This window comes from Chenopodium quinoa, unplaced genomic scaffold, assembly GCF_001683475.1.
Source record: "Chenopodium quinoa cultivar QQ74 unplaced genomic scaffold, ASM168347v1, whole genome shotgun sequence".
Taxonomy (NCBI): Eukaryota; Viridiplantae; Streptophyta; class Magnoliopsida; order Caryophyllales; family Amaranthaceae; genus Chenopodium; species Chenopodium quinoa.
In genome coordinates, this window is record NW_018742763.1 from 6466283 (window position 1) to 6486064 (window position 19782).

Sequence of the window (19782 nt, forward strand, 5' to 3'; positions counted from 1 at the left end):
TTTCAAAATCGAAAAAATTATATTTTTAACTCATCGCAATAAACGTTCATCAAAACACGCATTCAAAAACTTGTATCAAGGACCTAGTCACATATACGTTCCTTGATCACGAGAACAATTAAGTTACGACTACTACACTTGATCACGATCAAGGGAATCCTCCTACACAATAAAATAACTTTAATTAATATAAGTTAACAAAATAACACAAAACCATAAACACCATTCTACTTGTGCATAAATTACCAAACCTTAACCTTTTAAAACAAGAATTATTTTACTAAAATAATAAGCTTATAGTAACATCATATTAATAGTATATAAGATAGTAGTATCATAATATTAGAGTTAGTATTAGGATCATATAATATATGTATAGTACGTAGTATGGTGTTGCAAACAAGAAGATTCTTCTTCTTCTTTTTTTGTTTTTTTTTTTAAAAAAAAAAAACAATGCATGCAAGCTGCGGCAAAGAGGAACGAGGAAAAGTGGGGTACTACACCTCTTGGCAGCAGCAGTAGGCGGCAAGGAGTGTGGACAGAAAGAACAGTGGTGGGCTGCTGGCGTTAAGGGCAAAAAGGGGTGCGTGGTTTGTTAGGCGATGTTTGGCTCGGTTGCTTGCTACGTGAAAGGAAGAGGAAGCAAGGCATGTAAGAGGGGAATGTGATTAATCGTGGGTTTTAAGAGAATAAGAGAAGAGAATTTCTGGTTTTGGTGTGAGTAATTGAGCAGGATTAAGGGTCTATTTATAGTGTTTAGAGTGTGGAAGGGATAGAGATTAATGTATGATATGATTACTAGAAAACATGATAAGTTTTGGGGTTGTTAAAGTACTTAAACCAAATTAAGTCTAGATTAATAGTTGGGTGTAAAAGATGAGTAGAAAAATTGGATAGAAGTTCATTTGATTGGAGGATTAGAAGAAGGAAGATAGGGATAAAATAAGATGATGGAGAGGATTTAATGGTTAAGAAAATAATAAGATAGAAATCACAAAATAATCATAATTAATTTTTTATTTTTATTTTTAAGCTTTCAGCCAAAATCTGATTTTTTTTTTTTTTAATTTTATTAAAAACGAAAATCATATTTAAATGGATAAAATAATTGAATTTGATATTTAAATCAAGTTATTATACAAATATATATATATATATTTTAGATAATATCAAAACTAAAATTTGTTGTAAATCATAATGTATATTAGGTATTATCTTTAAAACTCTTGAAATTTCTAACATACATATTGAATAAAATGTGGACTGACCTTTAAAAGATAATTAAACCAATATTATTAATTTAGAAATCCGAAAATAATTAATTATTCAAATGATTAAATGCTTATGTTTGGCGCCAAAATTTAAAATTCATTTTGGCTCCAAAATAATTCAAGAAATTATTAAAATATTTTCCCAAAATTCGGGGTATTACAGAAGAAGCAAATTAAGACAAATCCAAGGACTCACCAAAGTCTTCAGAAGACGAGCGTCTTCGGAATCTTCTTCTTCTTCTTCGACTTCTTCTTCATCTACTCTCGGCTCATCAACAAGAGTAGAAGGCCCAACTCCACTTCTAGAGGCCTTAGTAGCAATAGTCGCAGCTGCTTGCCCTTCAGCCAAATGGAGAAAGTAGGGGTCAACCTTCTCGAACCAAGGTCTCTGCCTGATATTCAACAACGCTGACTACCTGAAGCCTCTTCCGGTGCAGGGAAAGGGCTCGATCCTTGGAATTAGTGATTTTAGGAGCGTTGGTGACCGGGTTCCTCTCCTGACTAATCCCGAGCCCTTTGTAATCAACGCTCGAGTTCTCTTCGTACAACTCTGAAAAACCAAATGACAACGATTAGCTTGGCCGAGAGAAAGAAGCATCATAAAGCAGAAAATAACAAAATATAATAAAGTCTTCGGCCCCAGTTGAGTCCCTTACCGCCTTGGTATCTTCGGCTGAGGCTAACAACAGCAAGTATCTTCTCCTGGAAGATAAGTGGCAGCAAGGCAGCCAGATGGTAGGCACATTTGCCATTTGGCCTGTAGCTCTAGGCATGTGGCTCTTGCCGAAGAGCTCCATCTGTTTTAGAACGGCCTCGGAGAACTCATTAGGTCCGATGCTGAATCTTAGGGTCGGGCTTCCTCAAGTATCGGGGGCCACCAAAGAAATTTGGATGATCCTCGTCTAAAGGCGCCCGAACCCAGATCCATTGGCCTCTCCAGTCCTTATCCGAAGTATCATTCGGATAAGTAGAAAGGAACCCCCTCTCATCTTCGATTTGCCACCAACCAGGGTCATGCCATTTGTTGAACTGCTTATTCGGCATCAGTTTGTGCATGTAGCGGAAGTAGTGCACACTCGGCGCAAGCCCGTAAAACAGGCAGATCCATTCAGCACTTTTATTACAAAGGAATGGGCAGGAAACCAAAACCCGTACTCAGCTGTCGAGTATAAACCCCAATATAATATATCCAGGTGGAGGCGATAGATTCTGTCCTCGGTAGTAGGCATTCAGCACCAGTACCCATCCTCCTCCATTATGCCGTAGAAGATTTCAATTTGTTCGGCAAAGCAATAGGTGGCGTTATTTTCGACCCACCATGAATAAGGTTCAGCCGTCATGATGCTATTATTTTCATCCACATCAGTCCACTCCCTTTCCTCAGGAGTCAATGGTCTAGATGCCGAAGCCGCGCCTCGGCCAGAGGTGCTAGCACCTTTCGAGGCCTTTGGGGGCATACTGGAGATCGGCACGACCCTGATTGCGGCCCCACTCGGGGTAGCAACAGCTCCAGCCCTAGCATTGGCCGCTAAGAGGCGGCATCATTGCCAAAGGACGATTTCGTCATGGAATCAATTGCGCCTGTAACACCCTAGAAATTCCTTTCCTTTAAAATATCTATTTTGCCCTTTTAAAAAAATACGAAATAGGAAAATCTAAGACATTACCGCCACCGTGAAAACGGCTAAGGCAAATATCAAAGACACACACAGCGGAAGACTACCTTTAAAACCATTTAAAACAAGTCAACTTAAAAGTCAAACCAAACGAAAGTAAAGTCAAACAAAATCAACCTACAACTTAGAACCATTGTAGGCCGTTAAAACCAAACAATACTGAAAAACTTTACAATAGTCTCATGAGCATAATAAAATAAATAATATTCAAAGCAGATAAAACGCATCATATTCCTATGGAAACTAAGCATGATTCACTCTTCACTCATGCCCACCATGAAAATGCTTCATTACCTGAAAAACTTCTATATACTTGTCCCCACTACTCGCCATTAGAAATGGGTCGTCGTAGGGCCAAGGTAAAGACAAGGCTAAACAAACATACAACACACAATCAGCAATGCTGAGTACATAACCGTAATATAAACACACTAATATGCTTTCATCCTATCAACACACAACTTACCTTGTTGCACCTGTAAACAAGCATACAACATACCAAACGACCAACCAATAAATAAATAAATAAATTGCTTATTTAATTTGATTACGCATCGAACGGGTTTTCCACCAAATCCCTGCCCCAAATAAATTGAGGTAAACTACACCAGGAGCTAATCGGGTAAGCAAATGTCACATGAACTGACTAGACATCCTGCGCATAAAATAAATAAGAAGGAAAATACAGCGTCCTGTACTCCCAGTAGAAGTCATGGTTAAATATAAAACCCCATAACTCCCCCCATATGTTCATACCCAAGGTATATATGTTCCAAGAGTTTTGGTGCGTAATCTCTTTCACTTTACGTAGTTTACATATTATTATACTTGGTGATGACTCTCAAACCATAACACAATCAAACGTTATACTTCATCAAAGCAATCAAACATACCAATTTAATTCTTGAATAATTAGTGACCACATAAATTTAATAGTTAAACCCTTTTTAATCTACCTCGGTGTCAAAGACACCTTAAACACATAATGCGCCGCAAATCCTATATCTTGGTGTTAGAAACACCTTAAGTGCACATAAGCACCGCAATATAATTTATTCTTGTGTACTAAGACACTTGATAGCTCAATTCCCATGCTTAAAGCATCAATAAAAATTATATGAACCATAATAAAATTCCCTTTTTATATTTCAAACCAAATTAAACATTTAGTTTAATTAAACATGTTCACAATCATGCCAATAATAAAAGTATGGTTCAATAACAATATTCCATTATCACCAAATTCCAATAAATAATTTTTTTCAACCAATCATGCTTCACAAACATTTCACCAAAACCATTCCAATTCAATCAATCCAATTGAAATAACCAATCTCTTTCCAATTCAACAATTCCAACCAATTCCTAGCATGATACTAACTTGGAATTAATTAAACAAAGCCTATAATGCTTCTACATATTCAAGTAATTACCAAGTACGCGAACGTACCTTGAATATGATGTCAAAATTGCCATGACTAAATAAAATCACTCATTTGGAAGTCTCCTACAAACCAAAATTACAAAGAGGCATTAATACCTATTTCACACAAATTTCCAGCAATATGTACACTCTTTAAATCACTCATAAACCCTCTAAAACAAGCTGAATTTTAATTTAAAACCCTTACTTTTATTCCCAATTAATGACTAATAAAAAAAACCCTTTTAAAAAACATAATTATAGCTTATATATAAAAATTCCAGCTTTATTAAATCATCTATAATTGCTGTAATTGTGTTTTAAAACACTTATTTCAATAATTTAAATCACCCATAAACAATTTCCAGTAATAAATATTAATTTAGAAACCTAGGGTTTTCAATTTGGGGCTTTTTAATTAAAAACCAAATCTGAAAATTTATATACAAAATACTTATCATCAAACATCATAAAATCATCACAAAACCCAAAAACAATAATTAGATTAAGGGTAGATTTAAGATTAAAACCAAAAAGAATATTTTTTTTTTCCCAAGCACCGCAGCACCGACACCACAGCAGGGCTGCTGCCGCACACCTGTTGGTGGTGCCGCTGCTGTCGCCGGCGCCTGCTGGTGGCTGCGGCGATGGTCCGGTGGAGTGTTATGGTGGTGATTGAAGCAAAAAATAAAATAAAGGGGAAAAGGAAAAATTAAGGGGAAAAGAAAATATGAGGAGAGAGAGAGAGTTTACCTTTGAGTGCACTCCACCTTAGGCATATGATGTGTATTTATACCCTCTCTCAATAACCCTCCTATTTAAAATTCCTTTACTACCCTTAATAATCCCTTTCCAAGTCAAACTAGTATTTTGACTTTCTTTAAAAACTCATTGACTTTAAAATTTCCTTTAATAAAATAATATGCCCCAATATTTCCAAATCATGAAATAAAATATTTTCAAGATTGTTAAATAATTAAAAATAAACTTTTAATTAAAATAATGCTTTTTAAATTAATGAAAAACCATAAATAATTCATTTAGAATTATTTAAATACTTTAAGAAATACTTATTTAAATTAAAATACGTATAAAAATATGGGGTATTACAGTCTACCCCCTTAAAAGAAGTTTCGTCCCGAAACTTGGGTAGCAAAATTTAATCTTTTTCTCCACTTTGTATAATATTGTTATACTCTTTTGTCATACTTTTGCCTTTAATGTCTCTTTGGAATTAAAATTACTCGAAATAACCGTTAAAAATGTGCAAAAAGCACAAAAATAACTGAAAATATAGGGAAAAGGCGCGAAATTATAGCCTTCAATTTTGGACAATTTCTCTCTCTAGCTTTTTCTCTCTAGAAAGCTAGAACCTGCCATTTATGCGTGTTTTGGCTAAAGCAAAAAATGGCAAGGGGAAGAAGAATTCTTCCTCTAAATCTAAGAAGAAGGCCAAGCAAAAGAAGAAGGAGGTTGTTCAGAAGCGGGCTGATGATGGAAAGCAGGATGATGACTCTGTTGTTAGCTGGCTAGATGATGTTGCTATGGAGAGAATTCCTGTTAAGGATGTCAATAATGATGATCTAGTAATCCATAGACATCAGTTAAACCAATGGCTTGAGGTAATTCATCGAAATTCGACTTCCCCATTTTCTGGAAAAACAAGGGGTAATGGGTTTGGTCAAAATCCAGTGGAGGGGGATAATATAGATTTTTGTGATGATTTCTTGAATGATAATGTAGTTAATTCTACTCCATTGATGATGATTTGTGATAATCTTGATGATGTGAGTTCGCCTAAAACCCCCAATCTTGATTGCCCTGTTTTTTTGTCTTCAGGATCGGAGTGTAATCTGGGTTCGAATCTTGGCTCAGCTTGGCGTGATAAATTCAAGAATGTGACGGATGAGGGTAATTATATTGTGAACAACCCTTCCCCTAACCCTGTTAATTTGGATGAGTCCTCAAGCTTGCTCAAATTAACAATGGAGGATGTGGCTGTGGAAGTTGATTATTGGAGTTCAGCTGATGTTGTTATATTCTGTGTGTTAAACCATCTCTATATGTGTTTAATGGGTTTATTAGGCGTATGTGGGAAGATTTGATATTGACAAGGTATCTATGAGCAGTAATGGGGTTTTTCTAGTGAGATTCAAGGATGTTACTGGTAGAGAAAAGGCCCTGGAAGCTTGTCCTATTTTCTTTGATAAGAAACCGGTGGTAGTGAAGCAATGGAAGGTTGGTTTAAATCCGAAGGATATTGCAGTGGACTCTATTCCTGTTTGGGTACGTCTCCATGGGCTTGATCTTAAGTTATGGGGACATCAAACCCTGATGAAGATTGGGGGTTTAATTGGGAAGCCAATTAAAATGGATAGAGCTACTGCTAATAGGGACATGGTGGCCTTTGCTAGGTTACTCGTGGAAGTGCAGATGAATGGTGTAGTTGATAAAATTGTTTTGTAGATGAATTGGGTCAGATTGTGACACAGGAGGTGGAGTTTGAGTGGAAACCTATTATGTGCAACAGCTGTAAGGGATTGAGGCATGATAGCTCACAATGCACTAGGTTAAGGAAGGAGAAGGGTAATGTACAACATGTGAAAAGGCCAGGCCAGAATGTGAGAAGGCCAGGTCAAAAAGTTTGGAAGCCTATTCAGAAACCAACTCAAAGGCCTGTCATGAAGTAACAGGTGCAGAAGCCAATTCAGAAACCTATGCAACATTCTGTTCTGAGACCTGAGGGTGTATTAAGCACAGTAGGGGGCAGATTTGCTGGGTTAGTGGGTAGTGAAACTGAGAATGAGAGGTTGGAGCAGGGCAATGACTGTCTGGTCATGGGAAGAAGTCACTTAGCTTTTACTGATAGGGTGGTGTATGGCAGTGAGGGGGGGTTGCATACCCATCACCTCCTCATGGATAGGTGGGGTTTTTGGAATACTAGGGGTCTTAACAGCTAGGATAGGCTCTGTGATGTCCTGAATTTTATCAGGCAGCAGGATATCAGCCTGTTTGGACTCCTAGAAACCAAGGTGAAGGCCAAGAACTTTGGTAAGGTCTTCTCCAATTTTGGTGGTGAATGGTCTGTTTGTGCTAATTACTCTAAGTGTGTAGGAGGTAGAATTTGTGTCATCTGGAGACCTGGTGTGTTCCAGGTTAACATTGTCAGGATTGATAGTCAGTGTATTCATGCTCAGGTATTCCATAGAGCTTCTGGTTTGAATTTCAGTTTGACTGTGGTGTATGGTTTTAATGAACCTGCTTGAAGAGAGGAACTCTGGCAGCATTTGGATGAAATAAGAAGTTGTATTGTGGGTCCTTGGATGGTGTTTGGGGATTTTAATAATGCTTTAAACATTGGTAATAGGGTTGGATCTCCTGTGACTTTGACTTAGGTTGATGCTTTTAGGCTTTGCTTAAGGAACTGTGGTTTAACAGATTTCAAGACTAGTGGTCTGTTCTATACATGGAACAACAAGCAAGATGGGGAGAGTAGGGTGTTTTCTAGGATTGATAGGGTGTTGGTAAATTACTGATGGCTGCAGACTGTTAAGCCTATTAATGCTGTCTTCCTGCCTAAAGGTCTTATGGACCATTGTCCTTGTGTGGTGGATATGGTGGACTCTAATAAAGGATTCAAGAAGCCTTTTAAGTTTTTTAATTTCTGGACTGACTTGCCTGGGTTCCAGGATGTGGTGGCCAGGGCCTGGGATTGCCAAGTTTCTGGCACTGCTATGTTTTGCCTGGTTCAGAAACTTAAAGCTTGTAAAGCTGCTCTGAAGGATTTCAATAAGTGTCATGTTTCTGACATTTTAGCTATTGAAGAGAAATTGGCTTCTGAGCTTAAAGACAAGCAAGAACAGCTTAATAGAGTTCCTGGAAATGCTTAGTTGATTGCTATGGAAATTGAAGCTAGGAAACAGTATGGTGAAGCTCATAAGAGGAAAATCAGTTTCCTCAAACAGAAAGCTAAGCTCCATTGGCTCAAATATGGTGATATCAACTCAGCTCATTTTCATGCTAGTATAAAGAAAAGAAGATTGCAGAATAGGATATGCAGTATCCAAAATGAAAATGGAATGGTGGTTCTTGGTCATGAAGAGATTGTTGAGTCTTTTTTGGAGTTTTACAAAGGTTTGCTTGGCACTGCTATTCCTGTTCCGAGTTCCACTCATCAATCTGTTATTGATGAGGGGCTTGTGATCTCTGTTAGTAAAAGTAGGGGGCAGTGTAGACCTTTTTTGGAGGCAGATGTGAAGAAAGCTTTGTGGGACATTGATGATAACAAGGCCCCTGGTCCAGATGGCTTTTCAAGTCGTTTCTTTAAGAAAACCTGGGATATTGTGAGAAATGATGTCTGCAAGGCTATGCTTGACTTTTTCAAGCATGGGAAGCTTTTGAAGCAGGTTAACACCACTGCTATTACTCTGATTCCTAAGATGGAGAATGCTTTTAAGGTAGGGCAATTCAGACCAATTTCTTGCTGCAATGTGATTTATAAAATCATCTCTAAGATGATTTGCAGTAGGATTAAGGAGGTCTTGCCTGATCTTGTTTCTGAGGTTCAGGGAGCCTTTGTGGCTGGAAGGTCCATATTGGACAACATCATGTTATGCCAGGATATTCTTAAGGACTACAATAACAAAAGCAAGCCTCCTAGATGCACAGTAAAGGTAGATTTGCAGAAGGCTTATGACTCTGTAAGTTGGGAGTTTATCAAAGACATGCTACAGGCTCTTAGTTTTCCCCTGCAATTTTGTGATTGGATTATGGCATGTATCTGTTCTCCTTCTTATTCTTTGATGATTAATGGTGGGATGTATGGCTTCTTCAAAGGTGCTAGAGGCATTAGGCAAGGGGACCCTATGTCCCCTTTAATTTTTGTGCTGGCCATGGAATATTTTCTAGGCTAATGAGGAAAATTGGGAAACTTAGGAATTTCAGATTTCACTCTAGATGCAAGGGAGTTGGTCTTAACCATCTAATCTTTGCAGATGACTTAATGTTGTTCTCCTATGGTGATTTTAATTTTGTTTCTTTGTTGCACAAGGCTTTGAGGACTTTTGGTAACTGTTCTGGTCTTCAAGCAAATCAAGCCAAGACTACAGTGTATTTTGGTAATACTCCTGCTAGCTTCAAGGATCAGGTTTTGAGTCATGCTGGTTTTATTGAAGGTGCTTTCCCTTTCAGGTATTTAGGTATTCCTTTGAATTTCAAATACTTGAAATATGCTGATTATGACGGTTTGATTGATAAGATGCTTGCAAAGATCACATGTTGGTTAAGCAGGAATTTATCCTATGCTGCAAGTGTTGTGCTGATCAATGTTGTGCTCCTGAGTATGCATGTTTATTGGGCCCAATGTCTGCTGTTGCCTGCTTCTGTGATGGCTAGAATCACTCAACTTTGTAGGGATTTTTTATGGGGTGGCAATGCTAATCTGTCTAGAAGTCCTCCTATTTCTTGGGAATGGGTTTGCAAACCCAAAGAAGTGGGTGGTCTTGGTATCAGAAACTGTAGTCTTTGGAACAAGGCAGCTCTGGGGAAGTATGTCTGGAAGATTGCAAAAAAGGAAGATTCCTTGTGGGTTAGGTAGGTTCACTCAGTCTATTTGAAGGACTAGAATTGGTGGACTTATAAGCCTAAAGCTACTGCAGGTTGGGCTTGGAAAAAGCTTTGCAAGATTAAGGATAAGCTGCATTCTGGTTTTGTGGAGAAGGTTTGGTTACAGAATCCCTATAGCATTTCTGAAGTTTATGACTGGTTGCAAGGTTCTAGCCTAAGAGTTTATTGGAATACCTGGATCTGGAATAAGTGCAATTCTCCCAAGCATGCTTTCATCTCTTGGCTTGCAGTCCATAATAGGCTCAAAACAAGAGATAAATTTGAGAGGTTTGGCATTTGTGTTGACAACAGGTGCTTGCTGTGTGGAAGTGCTACTGAGAATAGAAGCCATTTGTTCTTTGACTGTCCTTATAGCAGGAGGTGTATTGATAAGATTGCAGCTTGGTTGGGGATCAGGGATACCTATTACAGCATAGATGAGGTTTGGAAGCAGTGGAGCAGGCAATTGAAAGACCCCATTTGCAGGAAAGTTGGACTGGCTGCTTTGACCTCTGTTGTGTACCACCTATGGTTTGCTAAGAACCATACTTTTTAGCATAAAGCTATTTTTCATCCAAGAATTTTATGTAAAGGGATATGTATAGAAACAGTTGATAGATGTAGACAGCTCATCACTTGTAAATGGAATAGGAAGCATTGTAAATGGCTCTTTAGCCTTAGTGCCCGTATACATTGAGGGGGTTGTATAGTTTGGTGAGAGGGATTTCCCTCTGGTGTTGTAGTTGTGCTTGTTTATTCTGGTCCTAGTGGAGAGTACCCTTCCTAGATGGTGCCTCTCTTCCTGAGTCCAGGTTGTGCCCTTTCCCTTCTTGAGGCACCCTTCCTAGAAGGTGGCTTCAAGTAGGGTAGGGTTGTTTTTGGTGGTTATTTGCCTTGTAAGGCTGTGTGTTTGGGAGTTGTACATCTGTTTTGTAAGATGTTTTCTCTATTTGGTAATAAAATTACTTACTTACCAAAAAAAAAAAAAATAAGCGCGAAATTCTACCGCATTCTACCCCCCTTAAAGAAAACGAGTTACGTCCTCGTAACTCACCATACCTTAAACAACTCAGGATTTTTCTTTTTCATCTCATCCTCAACTTCCCAAATTGCTTCTTCATACTCTTGGTTAGACCATAGCACTTTAACAATCTTAACTTCCTTATTGTGTGTACTACGCACTTTACTGTTAAGGATCTTGACTGGTCTTTCCTCATAAGTTAAGCTTTGATCTAGCTCAATGGTTTCAGTTTGTAGCACATGTGACTTATTAAGGATATACCTTCTTAACTGAGATACATGAAATACATCATGCACTTTACTTAGCTCCATAGGTAAGGCCAATCTATAAGCTACTTTGCCTATCGTTTGCAATACTTCATATGGGCCAATATACTTTGGGCTAAGCTTTCCTTTCTTTCCAAATCTCATTACACCTTTCATTGGTGACACCTTTAACAAAACTTTGTCACCAACCTCAAATTCCTCCTCTCTACGCTTCAAGTCCGCGTAGCTCTTTTGGCAATCTTACGCCGCTTGAATCTTTGCTTGAATCTCCCTCACCTTCTTAACTGTATCCTCGATCATTTGAGGCCACAAAATCATTGTTTCACTTATGCCATTCCAACAGATCGGACTGCGACACTTCCTTACATATAATGCCTCAAATGGAGCCATGCCAATGCTTGCATGGTAGCTATTATTATAGGAAAATTCAATTAAATCCAAGCTATCTTCCCATCCCCCTTGGAAATCTATAACACAAGCCCTCAACATGTCTTAAGGTTTGAATGGTTCTCTCCGTTTGCCCATCCGTGGCAGGGTGGAATGTTGTACTCATCTTAAGTGTTGTACCAAAGTTTTCCTGCACACTCTTCCAGAACCTTGAAAGAAACCTAGAATCTCTGTCAGACACAATATCTTTTGGAACTCCATATAATCTCACCACATTTTTTATGTAAGCTTTTGCAAGTTGTTGTATCTTGCAAGTCTCCTTCATTGGTATAAACACTGCAGATTTTGTAAGTCTATCCACCACTATCCAAATGGTGTCAATTTCCACTCCTTGACTTTGGGAGGCAAGTCACAACGTCCATTGAAATACAATCCCATTTCCATCCAGGAATTTCCAATGATTGCACAGTTCCCTGCGGCCTTTTGTGTTCTATCTTCACTTTCTGACAAGTTAGACATTTTGACACAAATTCCGCAACCTCATTCTTCATTCTGGGCCACCAATATATCTTTTTCATGTCTTTATATAGCTTGTCCCCTCCTGGGTATACTGCATACGGTGTATTGTGGCCTTCTTCCATCAACTTCCTCTTTACCTCTTCACATTTTGTGGTACACACCAATGACCCTTGTACCTTAAACTCCCATCTTCATGAATTTTGAAATCCGTAGCTTTTCCTTGCTTTATTTTCTCACGAATCCTATCCAACTTTACATCTCCTGCTTAATTTTCCCTTATCTCATCAATATTGTTGGTTGAATACTTAGGTTCGCAAGTATGCCTGCAGGCACTCCCCACTCTAACACTTCTTAATTCATTTTCCTCATTTCTCTACATAACTCATCAGCCACAATCAAAGTATTCAGTCCATGACTGGTTTTACGACTTAGAGCATCTGCGACTACATTTGCTTTCCTTTCATGATATTGTATGTCTAAGTCATAATCCGTCATATATTCTAACCATCTCCTTTGGCGTGAGTTTAAATCCTTTAAGTGAAAATGTATTTCAAACTCTTGTGGTCTGTATAAATCCTACATTTCACTCCATACAAGTAGTGCCTCCAAATCTTTAGCGCAAAATTGATTGCAGCTAATTCTAAGTCATGATTAGGTAATTTACTTCTTGAGTCTTTAACTGTCTTGATGCATACGCAATTACCTTCCCATTTTCCATAAGTACACATCCTAAACACTTCCCATTTTGCATAAGTACACATCCTAAACCATTCTTGGATGTGCCACTATATACATCATAAATTCCACTATCGTCTGGCAGTGTAAGCACTGGCGCCGTGATTAGCTTCTGTTTCAAGAGTTGGAATGCTTCCTCACACTTGTCATCCCACTCAAACTTCTTGTCCTTCTTCATTAGAGAGGTCATAGGTTTAGCAATCTTCGAGATATCCTTCACAAAACGCCTATATAATACCCCGGTAAACCTAGGAACCTCCTAACGTCAGACACTGTTTTTGGCGTAGGCCAACCTTTCACTGCCTTGATCTTTGCTTGATCTACCTCTACTCCATCTTTGGACACAAAATGACCTAGAAACGCCACTTTCTCCAACCAAAACTCACACTTAGAGAACTTTGTGTAAAGCTTGTTTTCCCTTAGCGTTTGCAGAATTGCCCTTAAATGTTCTACATGTTCTTCTTTACTCTTCGAATACACCAGTATATCATCTATGAACACTACCACAAACTTGTCCACAAATGGATGAAACACCCTATTCATCAAGTCCATAAAGATTGTTGGAGCATTCATCAATCCTAATGGCATTACTGTGAACTCATAATGTCCATATCTGTATCTAAATACAGTCTTGGGAATATCTTCATCTGCAATCCTAAGTTGATGGTAACCAGACCTTAAATCAATCTTAGAAAACACAGTTGTGCCTCTCAACTGGTCAAATAGGTCATCAATCCTTGGTAATGGGTACTTGTTCTTTATGGTGACCTTATTTGACTCCCTATAGTCAATACATAACCTCATACTTCCATCTTTCTTCTTCACAAATAACACTGGTACTCCCCAAGGTGATGCACTTGGTCTTATGTATCTCTTTTCTAATAAATCCTGCAATTGCTCCTCTAACTCACTCATCTCTACAGGTGCCATTCGATATGGTGCCTTGGAAATTGGTGTTGTTCCTAGAACTAGCTCTATTGTGAAATCAATTGCTCTTTTGGGTGACATTCGAGGAATCTCTTCTGGAAACACATCGAGAAACTCATTTACAACTTCTACATCTTCAGGCTTAGTTGTCTCTTCATGTTCCAGATTCCTCACACTACAAAAATACACTGGATGCCCCTTCTTAATATACTTTGCCAATTTTAACACAGATATACTTTGCCAATTTTAAGACAGATATGATCCTTGGGCACTTGGTTTCACCATGCATCCAATATGTCACCAACTCATTATCAGCTGTAGTCATTTTTACTTTATGTGACCGATAACTAATCTCTGCACTATACTTGCTCAATCAAACCATTCCCAAAATGACATCAAAGTCACTCAACCCAAACTCGATGAGATCTGATAGAAACACTTTTCCTTTGATTTCTAAAGGTACATCTTTAAAGGTCTTGTTACACTTTACTACCCCACCCGTAGGAATAACTATAGGCAAATCTACCTCATCTACGATTTTCAAGTAGTTTGATAACTTTGAAACAATGGCCTTTGAAATGAAAGAAAAAGTTGCACCAAAATCAAACAAGACTTTAACAGGAATAGAGTTAATAGAAAAGGTACCAATGATGACATCTTTCGTGGAATCAGCCTCATGCCTACTCATCACATTCAGCTTCCCTGGAGCTCCACTCTTCACCTGATTTCCCCCATTATCATTGTTGTTGCCTTTTTCTCCATTCTACTGTGCCCCCTTGTTTCCTGAATAGTTGTTATTTCCCTGAAATTATCTTTGAGCCCTTCCTTGATTATTTCCCTGCTTGTTTCGATTGGGATCCTTGGAGAAACATTCATACTCCCTGTGTCCTAACTTGTTGCAAGCACGACAGGTAACCAAATTTCCATCACAATCTTTACCATGGTGATCGTTTTTACACCTCTTGCAGTAGAAATGCCTTGCTCCCCTGTTATTTTCCTGGGTAAAGTTCTTAGCTCCACCATTAAAGTTTCGTCCTTCGTGACGATTTGGAAATCATTGTTGTTGTGGAAGTTGTTATTATTATGGTGGTACTCCTGTTTCTTGAAGTTGTTCTGGTTACTTTGCGGGTTTCCAGAGTTCAATCCCCTCTTTTCTCTTTTCCTTTCCTTCCACCTCAACTATCTCTTTCCTTTTCTTTAATTCTAAGGCATATAGGTGTGCAACTCTCCCGTACACTTCATCCAAGGTTTCAAATACTTGTCCACATAGCTTTAACTGCAAATCAGTAGTCAGTCCACTCTTAAGCTTCCTAGCCTTAGACATTTCTGTAGAAACAGACTCTTTAGCAAATCGTGACAACTCAATAAACTTTGTGTAGTAATCAGTGACCGACATATTCCCCATTGTAAGGTTAGAAAATTCCTCACTTTTTGTTTTTGTAAGAAGCTAGGGTAAAACTTAGCCCTAACCTTCTCCTGAAACATAGTCCAATTGAATCCAGGTAGTGCCTTAATGGTAGCTTCATTTTGCTGCCACCAAAGGTCAGCTTCACCCCTGAGGTAATAGGTAGCACAACCTACTTTTGAGTTCTTTAGATACCCTACTGCCCCAAACAGTTTCTCAAACTCCTTCAACCAATTTTCCAGTACAGTTGGATCAGGCTCTCCTTGATAGGTTGGTGGCTTTTTCTACGCCACCTTCTTAAATAGGTCTCCCTGAGCGTCTACATTATTGGTTGAGTTCCTTGCTAAATGTTGGGCAACAGCTGCCAACTGCCTTACAACTTCACTCGGCTCCCCTCCATTGTTGTTGTTACCACTCCCTCTTGCCATCAATTTTTGCCTGAATTCAAACAAAGGGATCTTTATTAAATACGGTCTTGGCTAGTTCTCAACTTAGACACCCCACTAGTTAATACCCTTGAAGCATACACATCAAATTTAAAGCTAACAAATTGGGATTGCAAAAGTTAAAAATCCCAAAATTTGCAGCTTTGTCAACGAAATATTGATTACTAACCAACCACACATTTAATAAAAGCATCACATTAATAAATAAAAATAACTCCCATGGATTCCCAGAGTTTAGAAATGCATTGTTGGAATATTTGTGAGTAAGAAATGGCTTCTTGGAGTAGTGATACGGAAAAATAAGATTTGGAACGAAATGAATGATTTGTCAATATAATGAGTTAATTGACAAAAAATAAATGAAATTTTATTGTTGAGTAAGAAAATGAATGGAATACTGAAATAAAATGAGTTTAAATAACTTATGCAACTACATAAGTTTACTAACTCATGGTCAAGGTAAAGACAAGGCCAAACAAACATACAACACACAATCAGCAATGCTGAGTACATAAGCGTAATAAAAACACACTAACATGCTTCACACAACTTACCTTGTTGCACCTGTAAACAAGCATACAACATACCAAACGACCAACCAATAATAAATAAATTGCTTATTTAATTTGATAACGCATCGAACGGGTTTCCCACCAAATCCCTGCCCCAAATAAATTGAGGTAAACTACACCGGGAGCTAACCGGGTAGGCAAATGTCACATGAAGTGACTGGACGTTGACAGGCTAAAGTCGTATCACCTAATCAAAAGTAATTCCTAAAATCACTAACTAAAATAGATAGGAAAGTAGGGTCGAATCCACAGGGAAACAAGTCTTTCTATTTCTAATTAATTAATATAATCTAAATTATCAAGTAACCAAATTGTTTTAATGAGAGTAAAACTAATAATTAAACTAAAGCAAGTTGAGTAAGGGAGAAAATCAATAATAAAAGGCCTAGGGTATAGGTTCACCAATAAATAATATTCCAGGGTAAAACATAACAATCAATTATCAATGCATAAATTAACTATATTGTAAAGGGCTTTTGCTACGTATTACAATCACAGAATTAATCTACCGGTATTAAATCGCATCTCTCAAATCTTGGCTTAACCATTTATAAATTAACCTGCTTATTGAAAGCCTAAACATCAATTCTCATCTCTCGAATCTCGAATCAATATTGCATAACTCAGACAATTAAACCAACGCTAATCTAATTGCATAGCAGTAAATCAATCAATAGGAAATCAACTAAAACATTGACAGCCAACAATAATAAATTACCCCGTCATATTAATTATGGATCCCCACAACCCTAGAAGTAAAAGTACTCGCACATATTTAAATCTAAACTAAGCAAGGCAATTAAAGAAAGCATCATTAAATCAAAGCAATTAAATTACTGAAAGTAAAGAGGGAAGAAATCGTTACCAAAGTAGACGGAAGTAAAGAATTGCATAAACTAAAAGTGTCGAGATGGATGAAAAGTATTAACTAAAATCTTAAAACTAAAAACTAAGAAATTAAACTAATGAGAAAAGTAGAGAGAGAGAGAAAAGAAGGTCCCCAAACTCTCTTAACAAAAGCGTATTTATATTAAACTAAGAAAACCTAAGCTAAAACGAAGATTAAAAGTGCTAAACGAACTCAGAAACACGCGCCCGGTCGGGCGCCATCTCGCCCTGCCAGGCGCGCCTTCGGGTGAGCAGCTACTCTCTTCCTTCTTCCTCGCCCTGCCGAGCGAGCTCCCGGGCAAACTTGGACTTCTTCAATTGGGCCGTTTCTTAGCCTAATTCGCATTTCCTCTTTGGGTTCTGAATACATGGTCCATTGCCTCGAACTCTTCTTCTTCGCTGAGCCCTTAATCACCGATTTGATGACTCCAACCGGTCCTGGGCTTCGAAATGTGGTCATATGAATGCGACCTTACTCCAATGCTTGTAGCGGCTCCAATAAATCCGAGAAAATGCTCCAAATCCGCAATTTCCTATAAAACAATACCAAATCTACGAAAACACTAGAAAACGCATATTAGTAACAAAAGTAGCTCCGTAGAGCTCAAATAAACACAATATAAAACCCCATACAAATATATATATATAAAATAGACTTATCATACGTCCTGCACATACAATAAATAAAAAAGGAAAATACAGCGTCCTGTACTCCCAGTAGAAGTCATGGTTAAATATAAAACCCCATAACTCCCCCCATACGTTCATACTCAAGGTATATACGTTCCAAGAGTTTTGGTACGTAATCTCTTTCATTTTACGTTGTTTACATATTATTATACTTGGTGATGACTCTCAAACCATAACACAATCAAACATTATACTTCATCAAAGCAATCAAACATACCAATTTAATTCTTGAATAATTAGTGACCACATAAATTTAATAGTTGAACCCTTTAAAATCTACCTCGGTGTCACAGACACCTTAAACGCATAATGTGCAGAAAATCCTATCCCTCAGTGTTAGAAACACCTTAAGTGCACAAAAGCACCGCAATATAATTTATTCCTGTGTACTAAGACACTTGATAGCTTAATTCTCATGCTTAAAGCATCAATAAAAATTATATGAACCATAATAAAATTCCCTTTTTATATTCCAAACCAAATTAAACATTTATTTTAATTAAACATGCTCTCAATTATGCCAATAACAAAAGTATGGTTCAATAACAGTATTCCATTATCACCAAATTCCAATAAATAATTTATTTCAACCAATCATGCTTCACAAACATTTCACCAAAACCATTGCAATTCAATCAATCCAATTCAAATCACCAATCTCATTCCAATTCAACAATTCCAACCAATTCCTAGCATGATACTAACTTGGAATTAATTAAACAAAGCCTAGAATGCTTCTACATATTCAAGTCATTACCAAGTACGCGAACGTACCTTAAATATGAACTCAAAATCGCCACGAGTAAATAAAATCACTCACTTGGAAGTCTCCTACAAACCAAAATTACAAAGAGGCATTAATACATATTCCACACAAATTTCTAGCAATATATACACTCTTTAAATCACTCATAAACCCTCTAAAATAAGCTGAATTTTAATTTAATATCCTTACTTTTATTCCCAATTAATGGGTAATTAAAAATCCTTTCAAGAAACATAATTATAGCTTATATATAAAAATTCCAGCTTTATTAAATCATCTATAATTGCTGTAATTGTGTTTTAAAACACTTATTTCAATAATTTAAATCACCCATAAACAATTTCCATCAATAAACATTAATTTAGAAACCTAGGGTTTTCAATTTGGGGCTTTTTAATTAAAAACCAAATCTGAAATTTTATATACAAAATACTTATCATCAAACATCATAAAATCATCACAAAACCCAAAAAAAATAATTAGATTAAGGGTAGATTTAAGATTAAAACCAAAAAGAATATTTTTTTTTCCCGAACACCGCAGCACCGACACCACAGCAAGGCTGCGGCGCCGGCGGCGTGTGGTGGTGATGATTGAAGCAAAAAATAAAATAAAGGGGAAAGGGAAAAATTAAGGGGAAAATAAAATTTGAGGAGAGAGAGAGAGAGTTTACCTTTGGGTGCACTCCACCTTAGGCATATGATGGGTATTTATACCCTCTCTCATCAACCATCCTACTTGAAATTCCTTTACTACCCTTAATGATCCCTTTCCTAGTCAAACTAGTATTTTGACTTTCCATAAAATTTTATTGACTTTAAAATTTCCTTTTATAAAATAATATGCCCCAATATTTCCAAATCATGAAATAAAATATTTTCAAGATTGTTAAATAATTAAAAATAAACTTTTAATTAAAATAATTCTTTTTAAATTAATGAAAAACCATAAATAATTCATTTTGAATTATTTAAATACATTAAGAAATACTGATTTAAATTAAAATACGTATAAAAATACTGTGTATTACAGCGGCGTCTCCTCCTCCTCTTCCTCAATATCCGGTTCAGCCTCTATAGGCCTCTTTCCCCGGTCACCGGCCATTTTCGAACGGTGGAAATGCGAGAAAACGGGAAAAAGTGGGGTACTTGAAAAAGCAAAGAAAACCGAAGAAATTTTGAAGAAA

The 19782-nt window shown here is 37.4% G+C and overlaps 1 protein-coding gene across 1 annotated transcript; it reads right to left on the reverse strand.

The window, feature by feature from the left end:
- Positions 1-11024: 11024 nt before the first annotated feature.
- Positions 11025-11417, reverse strand: LOC110724352. Its single transcript, XM_021903775.1, has one exon. It carries the CDS (start codon positions 11415-11417, stop codon positions 11025-11027), a length of 393 nt encoding a protein of 130 aa, XP_021759467.1.
- Positions 11418-19782: the final 8365 nt, after the last annotated feature.

Excerpts from the sequence above, each read along its gene's own strand:
- LOC110724352 (XM_021903775.1), bottom strand. The coding sequence starts at position 11,417 with ATGAAAGGTGTAATGAGATTTGGAAAGAAAGGAAAGCTTAGCCCAAAG.